The sequence below is a fragment of the Phyllopteryx taeniolatus genome, chromosome 18 (assembly GCF_024500385.1).
Source record: "Phyllopteryx taeniolatus isolate TA_2022b chromosome 18, UOR_Ptae_1.2, whole genome shotgun sequence".
Taxonomy (NCBI): Eukaryota; Metazoa; Chordata; class Actinopteri; order Syngnathiformes; family Syngnathidae; genus Phyllopteryx; species Phyllopteryx taeniolatus.
This window is the reverse complement of record NC_084519.1, coordinates 10,045,351-10,057,493: the sequence shown is the minus strand read 5'-3', so window position 1 is coordinate 10,057,493 and position 12,143 is coordinate 10,045,351. Positions and strand designations below refer to the sequence as shown.

The window sequence follows — 12,143 nt, the reverse complement described above, 5'->3', positions numbered from 1 at the left end:
GTCATTTATTGTCTTACCTGAGCAACATCGATCATCCATCCATCCAGTCCAGTTGGGGAACAGGTCGTTGCGACAGGCCTCCACGATGTCCTGGTGGTCAAAATCTAAACTCTAACATCTACATAAACATGCTGGGGGCAGTGCAGTCAAAAGAAACGCTACAAAATGCAGAGAATAGATTGTTACGAATAAATGTATACAATTTCACTGACCAAATATGAGAATTTGGGTTGTAAATGAAGGTCAGTGCTTCTGATAGTGTTTAGATCAGCAGAGAATGCCATGATGGCCCTGACTTCTCACCAATGTCATACACTATGTGGATACTGAAGAAAAAAAAAATAACAAGTACACAACAGAACTAGATGATCGTTGACAGTGTTGAGAAAACACACTGATATTATGAAGGAACATAGGGAAGGAATTAAGAATAGAACACCTCAGAGAATGCAACCTACTGTACCTTTGCTCTTCTTGGTACAAACAGGCAACCAGGATTCTCCCTGTGCAGTTACGACACCAGGCTGAAAGAAAGCAGCAGAATCGAGCCCGTGTAAGCTGACTGGGCCAGAGCAGAGGGCAAAGCCAACACAAAGATGCCCTAAGAGAGAGGCATAAATAGTGCTGAGATGACAAAGAGCTACAGTACTGGTTAATGATAACCATGCAGCGTGTATAGTTTACAATGCACATTTCACACGGAAGATATAATTGCTCAAATGATGCGCAGTGGGGGAAAAAACCTGCAGGTGGAAATGAGAGGAACGATTAAGGTAAAGGAGATGAATGAAGACAGAATGGATTTGTTTAGAGGATCCGTAGATGAAGATATATCTGGCAGTTGGGCCAGAGAGAAGTGGGAGCGCCTTGGCATTTCACCAAGTGAGCTGCCACGGAGGACGGAGGTGCGAGTTAGGAGGCGAAAAGGAGAGAAAGGGGGGAAAAGGACAGGACCGACCTTTTTGGCTGCGGGATGCCGAAGGAGGAAGAGGGAGAGATCAGACGAGACACGGAGCCGCTTTGATGGAGCGTGTGTGTTTTGGATGTTGGAACATGGTGATGCGCAGCCTCGTTGTGAGAGCTGTGGAGGCACATCACACAGCAGACATGCACACACTCACGTACCACTTTGATGTGGAAAAACGGAAGTGCTCGGGATGAAAGCGTCTTGGGAGGAATGTGACGCTCAAGTACACGATGACCCCCCGCCATCGCCATCGCCACCGCCGCTATCATCCCCCCTTCCCTCCCTCTGTCACTTCTACTTTCTCTCTGTGGTCCTGCCAGTTAATTCCTAATTGGCTACTCTGTGCACAACCTGAAGCCGATCCCAATCACAGCGAGCCTCAGGGACCGGGGGATGAAAATCCCACATTGGCTGTGAAGAAGACGCTGATCTGAGACGGTCTTTTCAAGTCCAGCCAGTGAGGCCTTTAAGATCCATTCAACTGTGGAATGTTGATCACTCCTTTCCAATACTTGACATTCTTCTTTACAAAATATGGACTGTTATATATTCTGCACTTGCCAGGAGAATGATTTCAATTACTGCCCTTCAGCTCATGAGCAATATTTTCAGCATATGCTCCAGGCACAAAAAGTGATTTCTCCACCATATGGGAATTAATAGGCAAAAGCAGGAACCGACAGGTTTGACTATTAATTAACTGGAGGCATTATTTTTTCAGATTATATCCCTAACCAGTTGATGGTAAACACGGAACAGACAAAAACTGATGGAGATAGGGAGATTTTGTCATGGTCCGATTAAACCAAGGTTGAACTTTTTGGGGCAAACACAACATTGCTCATCACCAAAGCAACGCCATACCTACAGTGAATCATGGTGGTGACAGCGGCATGCTTTGGGCCTGTTTCTGTTCAGATGATTCAGGAGTGAACCAAAACGTTTTCCACATGAGACAAATCTGTATTTTTTGTTTTGTATTTTTAATTTGTATATATAGTGTAGCTTCAATCCGCAGTTAATCAACCCAGTTCAGCATTAAGCAGCACCCTAGTTAAATGACCCGCAAGCAAGGTGAGTTTATTTAATTAACACAGGTCTGTCCATTTTATCTGCACTGGACAAACTGTTGTGTTGTTAAGTCATTAACAAGCAGTTGCAATTCTAACTGAGTTTCATCCTATTCCCAAGATGGCTGCCTTAAGAGCTTGAGAAAGATTATGCATTTTTTTGGCAACGATTTTGCCCCTCAATAAAAACTTTATGAAGCTGGCACACAGTGAGTTATACAGGCACCAATAAACCAGCACCGGGAAATTCATATTTTCTGTTTAATGGCAGATAAAACTGTTGTTCTTTTTTTACATTTTAGGTCATCCGTCAGCCCTTCAACAAATTGAGTCATACTTTTAATGAGCTCCATTTATGAGACTTCCAGCACCTACTAAATCCTCAATTACAACACTTTAATATGATGTGATATTATACCACGTTTTACATTTACTTAACCCACTATTTACCTTGAACCAGAGGTAATGAATTACCAACATTAGCCCACAGTGCACGTTGGATTCAAGCATAGTCCGTGAAAAGTCCAATAACAATTTAGATCAATGTAATGCCAATGTATAAGGATTAATTAAACAGTTGTAATCAGGGTTTGAAAAGTGTTTGTACTGTACCTAATCTATTTTCTGGGGAAGAGGTGGGCTGCACCCTTAACATCTGGCCAGCTAATTTCAAAGCACATAAAAAAACGACAAAAAAAAAATTATTCTCACTCACATTCACGCCCACAAGCAATTTAGAGTCTTGAATGAATTTAACATGCATGTTTTGTAATGTGGGGAGAAGAAACGCCACACGAGTGCCTGAGTCGAGACTCCAGCCCAAACCTCAGAACAGTGAGGCATTTCAGTGTAAATTCTGTGCAAAATGCAGTAGAAAAAATATAAATATGTATAAAAACTAAACGTCTCGTCGTCACATTTATTTATTTATGGAGAATGAGTGCTATCGGCCTTGGTTTCCTGCGTGTTTTTGTTTGTGATTATGTACGTGCATTTGTGCTTGTGTGTGTGCGCAGGCCACAGAGCCAAGGATACAGTTCCATCACACCACAGTCATTCAGCGGAAGAACACTTTAACATGAGTGCCGCAATTGAGCACGCCTCAGAATTCACAGCATAATAAGCTATTTGCATTACACGAGCACACGGATGCAATCCAGTCCGTGCTTTATTTGATTATAAGTGCCGCCCGCATACACGGCACTGCATTGTTCAGTCATATTTAAACACAATTGGAGCAGATGAAATGCGTTGCACGCCAAATGCCTTGGCGCTGAAACAGAAGTCATTTGTATTTTGCATTTGTCTACTGCAAGAGGAGATCTTGTTGGTTGTGGCATGATAAAACTATTCATCCATTTTTCATCATTGAGAATATTGTTGATCAAGTGGGAGTTAATTGATCTATTTTTCAAAGGATAAGATTTTGTTGTGAAGTTCATCCATCCATTTTCTTTTTGTTACCGCTTATCTGTTCAGCCTATCCCAGCTGACTTCGAGTGCAAGGCAGACTACACCCTGGACTGGTTGGCAGTCAGTCGCAGGGTACAGATAGAGACAGACAACCATTCACTCTCAACTGAACCCACGCCATTTGCGCCCATGTCAGGTGTAATGTACAGCTACACTATCAGTGACGTTCACACTCTACTCAAGCGTGAATTGGTTCTTTATGTTGTGTGATGTGTGCATGTGTAATGCTCAAAACAGGGCGAGAAGCGGGTTTCCCTTAGTTGATTAAAATTACAATTATTGAATATATTTAAAAGCACCCCAGGAAAACCCGGCCTCTGAGCCCAGGGAAGAGAGCCTATCGTCAGCTCTACTGTCTGCGGTACCAGCCTTTCTGCATCTGGAGGTCTTTTAGGGTCACAAAATATTTGATAGATAAAGGACAAATTATTTCACGCTTGTACTACATACTCGTGAACACATAATGATGCAAATCAACCTACCAAACTGAACACATACTACTGTATTGATTGACAAGTTGGCGAGATGCAACATTTCAATGCGAGTGAGTTTCAACAGCATAGGAGTAAATGGCCATTGAGTATCAAAAGATGAACCCGTGGCATGTTTTGCTTTGTCTTTTTAGCAAATATGAGAGGATGAACTTAAGGCCTGCTGCACTCTGAGCGACGCAACCAAACGCGACTGATTGCAAAAAAATTAATGTTGGCGACTCTTTGCTGCATGCCATGCGATTGAGCACAAAAAAATCTCCAATTTCAGGTTAAGAGTACATATAGACAAACAACACACCGAGACATTAATCTTCCATTGACCTAACATGCACATTCCTGGGATGTGGGAAGAAGCTCTAGTGGCTGGAAAAAAACCCCCACGCAAGCATCGGGAGAACATCCAAAAACCCACACAGGCGTGCCTGAGCTGAGATTGACTGTGAGACACACGTGCTAACCAATTGGTCACCATACAACACATATCTAATTATAACGTAATTTAGCATTATGCGTGAACCTAAACTCCGTACATTCAGTGTCTGTTTAAAGTGTGTGTGTATATGGCATCTTGGTTTCGAGAGAGAACTACTTGTTACCACTTCAGACAGCGTGTGGTGAGTGGTGCGGGGCAGCAGGAGGAGCCCTAAAACTGTTGTCAAGTTGGACCAAAACTTCTGGTTTCTTCACAGGACAACATTTTCACATGTTCCCGTCCGTTCCCCTTGAGACAAAGAGGGGAAGGAGGAGAGAGAGGAAGAGGAGGAGGCGTGCAAAGTTCGCTTCAACTCCTGCTCACAGTGGCGCGCCGGCTCCCTAAACCTCACACGGGACAAACATGACGCCGCTCGGGACGGTGCTCCTCGCCGCGTTGCTATGGCAATGCGGCCACGCGCAGCAAAGAGGTAAGCGTCTGTCTGTCTCTCTGTCTGTCTGTGGCTAATGCGAGAGTCCATTAGTGATTACGTCACATGAGTCACTCAGTGGGCAGAGGCTCATTTGGCCTAATCAGCAAATTAGTCAACTGCTAGCAACCGTCACAGAAAACACAAGCATCTCGGCACTTTTAATTATTTACACTGTATGTGATCTCTTTAAGATAACTCACATTTTTTATTATTATTTTATTCTCTCAGTGATGGTAAAACATTTAACAACGTGGCTTAGTGTGATAATAGTTAATTAGTCATCAGCTAGCAAACATTTCTGCAGGCTAGCAAGGAGAGTCATTCAGCTAGCCTCACAGCATGCTTTTTTCTTCCATTTTTTTGGGAAACCCATATGAATTTTGTAGCCCCCTCCCCCCCACAATCAGAACTGTTTAAATTAACACATAACATAGATCTTTACGGGAAGATGTCAAAATTGTATTTTTTGGAAAACCCATATAAATGTTTTTTTTTTCCTCTCATAGCTGTTTAAAATCAATAGATGATGACACAGGCAATTATAGGACTTATCCATGTGGAAGAGGCTTCCGCAATGTTGGTGAAACTTGCTTTATCCTGTCTTAAAAATGTTATTAGTTACTTTGCTGTTTTGTCCTGCCAAGCCAACATTGTTGATACAATCTATATGTAACCCCCTCAGTCTTACATTTCACATTTATCCTCCTTGTCGTTTGGAATACGTCTTTCTTGAAAGCATGCCTATCCGCTGTAAGCAGAATTTCATGTGACTAAACCCGGAAAACACGTTAACTGACTTCCTGTGTATGCTACACTAATGAGCATGACTACGGTTTGATGACATGACAAGTTGAAGTCGAACTTGTTAAAATTTTGTTTTCTTTATAGCTAGTGTCTGTGGACAAAAGTTAAATACATGTGCAGTATATCATTTATTTATACAAATATGACATGATATATGTAAACATGAATGAAGCCTAAACATTGAATATTGTCATCTTTGGTGGCTCTGTGGTGACATCTTAAAAAAAAAGAAACTGTAGCTGTTTCGAGTTCCTATGGTTGTTTTGTCAGGGTCCCCTTCGCCATTCAACCGAACTGTGAGAAATTGCTTCAACATGTTTTGCCGAATGCCGAAGTAGGTTGTGCAGATACTGTACTGGATTGTAGTAGCTGTCAGTCTGTTTTTCTAATCTAATCTAATCTATCAATCTAATTTCTTTTGACCTATTTTTTTTTTAACTGCTTAAAGCCCTCATCATATCTACCATAGACTTCTTTCACACATTTCTAGTATGGATCATCAACTTTGCCCCCTGTATGTTTCCTAAGAATGACCAAAAATACTAGAGAAAACTGAGAAAAGTGTTTTGGAGACTTTTGGTGATGACTCAACCTGATCAATGACTCATCAGCCATGAAAATAACAGTTACAGACTGAAAGAGCTTCCATCTTGGTTGAGATTAAATATGATTTTTTTAAATTAGTTTTCAACAGTGGTGGCATTTCAAAGTATATTGTTCTGGTCTTGTTTCTCTCTGAAAGAAGCAGGACAAGCATTCTGTTGATAATTGTTATTTTATGATTGTTGATCAATTTTTCACGAGATTCTGTGCCCGTAGAGGGTTGTTTAGGTTTGTTTCACACCACCTGACATGCTCAGGGATGCTTTTTCTGGAATTACTCAAAGAAAATAGGCAGACCCCTCTAATGATCTCAAACCAAATCAAATAATTTTGCTTTGTATTATACTCATGCAACTGAGGGGAAATGTGTGTTGGTTTTAATTGGGTAGGTAAAGATCAAATCCTCTCACGAAACCCTTTGAGAAAAGACACACTGTAATTTGAAAATGAATTATGCTCGGTGACACACAGGTAACACTGACAAATGGCATTAATGCTTTGAGAGGCTATGACTCACAGCTGGAGCTGGGTCAACAACACGGGTCAAAATATTCCCCCCAAAAAGTAATTTTGTCCTTTTTTGGAAATGATTTTGTAAAATTGAACTTGTATGTTCTCGAGAGGTTTGTCTATTGTTTCCAGTTTTACAGTTATGTCACAATAGCAGGTGGCTGCATATTAGTGTTACTAACATGTATTTCAACAGAAAAAGCAGCATTCACCATTATTAAATGGGTTGAGCTAGCCTTCAGAGATGTCCTGGTTTGCGTCACAAGTTCCCATCTTTACATCATGATGGTAGGTGGCTTCATATTAGTGTCAAAAAGATCACATATGTCACCAAAAAAACTGTTGACCTTCGTTAAATAGGACAATCTAGTCTTTCAGGCAGAATTGGACGATTTATTGAATTAATGTGGGGGATCACATAAAATTGATTCTTCCCCTTGTTCACACCGTTTAGACTGATGAGATCGTGGCGAACAGAGAGAATAAATAGGCACCATTCCGTCAGTCATTTAGAATTGGGTTGGGTTTGCGGCACCAGACAATGACCAAGAAACCTGCAAACTACGTTTCAAGACTGTTGAAACTAAAGCGTGTAGCACAGAAGGAAAAACTCCTACTACGAAAGCGACAACACGACCAAATAATTTCACATTGTTTCACGAATGACAAGAAGGGTTAGGTTCCTAATTCAAGTTTGCCAAGTTTTACCACATGCATATACAAGATCTGCGATTGGCTGACGATCAGATCAGGGTGTAATAGCTGGGATAGGCTCCAGCACACCCGCGACCTGAGTGAGGATAAGCAGTACGGAAAATGAATGAATTAATGCATATACAAGGTGTTTCAGAAAACTTCTAGGATTGGTGTCACAAAAGATATACTGCATTTCAAATCCAGACTATAAGTTTCCCTTTCGAAGTAACCCCCTGGAGTTATGCTATTTGACTTTGACTTTGACTAACTTTCAGACTACCATTCAGCCTCATTTCCCAGCCTTCTCTGCCTAGCCTTCATGCACTCCTGGAAGAATTCTTCCGGGATCCTCTGTAGCTCCATCACCAGGATTCCATCTTGATGTCATCCATGTCTTTTCAATGTGTCCCTTTCATGACCGCCTTAAGTTTGTCAAAGTGGAAAAAATATCACACAGAGCTAAGTGGCGTGGGTGAGTTGGGAGGTTAACACCAGTGTGACGATGCTTTTCTCGGCCAGGAATTGTCAGGTGCTCAGGGCCTTGTGAACAGGTGCATTGTCATGGTGAACCACCCATGAGTTGTCCTGGCACTCACCTCTTCTCATGTACCGAATGAAGCCTGAATGTCACAGGATCTCTCTAGACATACCGGATCTCGGTATCTCAACTCATTGTCTGCTCACAATGCCCTGAGCATCCGACAATTCCTGGCCGAGAAGAACACAGCCGTGTTGGAGCAACCTCCCTATTCACCCGCCACATTCAGTGATTTTTTTCCCCTCTTTCCCAAGCTCAAAGGGGTCATCAAAGGGACCCGTTTCGAAGAAGAGGATGGCATTAAGATGGCTGTGATGACGGAGCTGCAGAGGATCCCGGAAGAATCCTTCCAGGAGTGTTTGAGGGCGCCACGGTTGTTAGTAGGAAAGTCTTTTAGACTCTGCGGGTACTTCAAAAAAAGGAAAACTTGTAGTTTGTAGTTTAATTTTGAAATACAGTATATCTTTTGTTACGCCAGACCTGGAACTTTTTCCATACACTTCCTACTTTTCACCCGCGACTGTTGCTCAAGACCAACAGCAACAAATGTACAGCTGGCACAAACAAACTTAGGTTTTGGTGGTCAAATACACTAAATGAATGGTACTACCACTCCCTTGACAATCCAAGAAACAATTATGTATTGTTTTTTTTTTCTGATTATGCTCTAACTTGCATAACACATTCGTTATATATAGAGAAGGAAATGTACTTGTAAAATGGGCGAGCAACTTCTCTCAAAAACCCCACCTGATGATTTGTGCTGGTATAATTGAATGTCTGTTCCTTTTAGTACTATAAGCAGTGCTAATAATTTTTAAAAGACTATCTTCAAAGCAATTACTGATTTGTTCATCAGTTTATGTTAATGAAAATTCAAACAAGGTGCGTTTGACGACTTGTTAGCTCCCAAGAGACATCACTGAATGTGATGTGAATCCAGTGTTTTTCTTCTAAAGGCCATTAGAGAAATCAATATTTTCATGAGATGGATTCATCTCAATGTTATGTTTCTGAAACATGTTGATCCCAGCCTGCTTTGTTAATGTGAAAGCAGCCACGCTTACTTGGATGGGTTTGATAGACAGCACCATTGGGAAATCTGTCCAACTTTCTCAACTTCGAAAGGCAAACTTACTGCAAGAAATTAATGTTTTCTCAAAATAAGAGCAAAGGGGAAAAATGGAGTGGTGGAAGCACCCAACAAAGCATAAAATTTGAGCGATATGAAGATGTTTTAAAAGAAAGTCAATCCAAGTGCTAGATCAAATTGGCATATGCAAGAACAATTGAAAAACATCTGAGGAAATGAGCGCTAATGAAAAAGCAATGGTAGTGGTTAGTCTTTAATTTGTGCTGGAAAGTGGTCAGCCTTGTCCACCATATTTATTTCTAATTACAGTATGGGAGCATTGTGTGTTCTTATATCCAAAATTGCACTCAATTTAATCTGTAAACTGTATAGATATTGATTGATATATACAATTGAATACTACGTTCACCCCCAAATTGTTCACATCAGAATGAGGAATAACGTTCAATGACATTGTGCCAAAGACACAAGTCACTGTAGTGTTAACAGGTGTGTGAGTGTTTGTATGTGTGTGTGTGTGTGCGTGTGTATTATCACACTCCTTTGGGTTCTAAAATTAAATGGGTGTAAAGTGGGAATGAGCGGCACGGTGGCCGACTGGTTAGAGCGTCAGCCTCACAGTTCTGAGGACCCGGGTTCAATCCCCGGCCCCGCCTGTGTGGAGTTTGCATGTTCTCCCCGTGCCTGCGTGGGTTTTCTCCGGGCACTCCGGTTTCCTCCCACATCCCAAAAACATGCCTGAATTGGAGACTCTAAATTGCCCGTAGGCATGACTGTGAGTGCAAATGGTTGTTTGTTCCTATGTGCCCTGCGATTGGCTGGCAACCAGTTCAGGGTGTACCCCGCCTCCTGCCCGATGACAGCTGGGATAGGCTCCAGCACGCCCGCGACCCTAGTGAGGAGAAGCGGCTCAGAAAATGGATGGATGGATGGAAGTGGGAATGATGCGGCATCCTTACTGTTAAGATTGGGGAACCAAGGTAAAAAAGTATCATATTTCTGTGACTGTGACACCCAATATCACTTTATTTAGTGCTAAAAAAGAGTTGGTAGCATCACATCTCTCTGCTTTGGATACATTTATCTTTTTCATTATATAGTGTTTGTCATAATGAATGTTGGTTCTGTTATTTTCCAAAATTTTGTGATATATCATTGTTTGCGTGTATGCTACTGTCACGTTAATATTTAATTTAGCCTTTTCCCTTTGGGCCTGTGCCTATCAAAAAAATAGTACATCCTCAGCAAAACAAAATCTAGGTCTTTTTCATGTACGTGCACACCTCTGTCTAGCTGGTTTGTTGTCAGAGCTGCACTGATAATGCTAAGGAGAAAATCAATAGTTAATTCTTCTAGGGACACAATAGCTGCTCTGCCCACCTCCACTCTGCCTTAGTGAGAGAGCGAATGCTGGCATTGGCATGAGTTGATGAATTAATTAAGTGTGTGTGTGTATGTGTGTTGACAGAGGCGCCTGCGTTCTTACTGTTTACCAAGAGAACATATATAACTTTACAATTGGAGGACAGACATTTTGAAAATAATAACAGTCCCTGCTGAAGTCGGCACACATTCTTTAATTCAGGCCGCATCTAAAACAAACTCCCTTGAGGGTTTAGTCTGCACCACAGTGTAAATAGAGAAAGCTCATACAAGAAATGTCAATTTTATCTATGCTGAGAGGTCACAGTCTTAGCTGTAGATTTTAATAAAAAGACAAAAAGCAAAAAATGCGACCTAAAATTCATTCTCCCATTCTGCATTGTTTCATTACCGTTATTTCCTCAAACAGTGGCTATCCGCCCAAATTAGTCACTGGAATTTGTCATCCAATTAAGACAAACGCCTCCCTTTTCTCACCAAGAAACAAATAGTAGCAATAGATAGTAAGTAAATATTTCAGTTCATAGACATTCACACAGACATTAAAGAGTTGAACACATTGGACTCTGTTCCTAACCAAAACAGAATCACAGAAGCATGTATGTAAATAGTGTGTCAGTTGAAATCAAGTGTGGAGCCTCCCCAAGGTTTTGTAGACTGTCATGCATAATAATCATTAAAAAACAACTCCAGCTTCACTTCAGGTAATTTGTAATATACATGTAATATTCTATATATGTAACATTATGTTATTATCCAACATTATTATCCAACAATGTCCAAAAAAAAAAAAAATCCTGTTGAATTTATAAAGATTATACAGTTTTTTGACCCTGGAATGGATTTTGTATTTCAATTATTTCTAATGGGAAAATGTGTCAACCAGCATTTCAGAGAATATTGCATTATTTGTTCCATTTTATGCTTGATTAAGGGTTAAACAACTATTAATACCTAACTACATATAAACTGTCAGGCAGCCCCAATTTTACCTCCCTCTCCCTATATTTACCACTCATTAGTTATAGTATTGCAGTATTTAAAATCCTCAACGAAAGAAAATGGCAAAAGGTAGGCTTGTGGTTCTACAACTGTAGGGATTAAAATGTTTGATCCCGTGGTTAGCAACACTGAAGGCCTGACACAGATGTACGCCCGTTGAACCTTGGACACATGCACACATGCAGGCCTGCAGCTGCAAAGAGTTGAAAACCCCTCCTTTCGCTCACTTTTTTTTCTTATATTGTTTCCCCCTCTCTGATCTGTCCCCATGCTTATATTTTCCCAAGGAGCCTCCTGGGGTAACACATGGTGTCAATAATGAGCCCCCCCCCCACACACACACACCCACACACACGTTCACTAAAATTTTACATTCTGTCTTACCTATCACTTTCTTTGCCTCTCTCTCCATTCGTTCCTTGGTCCCCTGATCTTCCTCTTTGGTGTATCCTTTGACTGAAAAATAGCATCTGTGTATGCTTTATAAAATCCGAATGGACTATAACTTAACAGTATATAAAAAAAGAAAACATCAAACATGTTTCACTGATGGATTTGGGTACCATTTTCACATTTCCACCCATCAAAAGCTTTCTGCACTTTTG

At 41.0% G+C, this 12,143-nt stretch overlaps 1 protein-coding gene across 7 annotated transcripts in view; it reads left to right on the top strand.

The window, feature by feature from the left end:
• The first annotated feature begins 4,724 nt into the window (after positions 1-4,724).
• Positions 4,725-12,143, top strand: part of lama2 (laminin, alpha 2) — a 160,762-nt gene continuing 153,343 nt past the window's right edge. For 6 of the 7 annotated variants that reach the window (XM_061753381.1, XM_061753379.1, XM_061753378.1 and 3 more), the window contains exon 1: positions 4,725-4,906. In XM_061753381.1, the coding sequence (XP_061609365.1) occupies positions 4,840-4,906 (67 nt within the window). In that variant the 5' untranslated portion in view covers positions 4,725-4,839. The remainder of the gene's footprint in view (positions 4,907-12,143) is intronic. The other variant, XM_061753380.1, reaches the window with a different exon arrangement.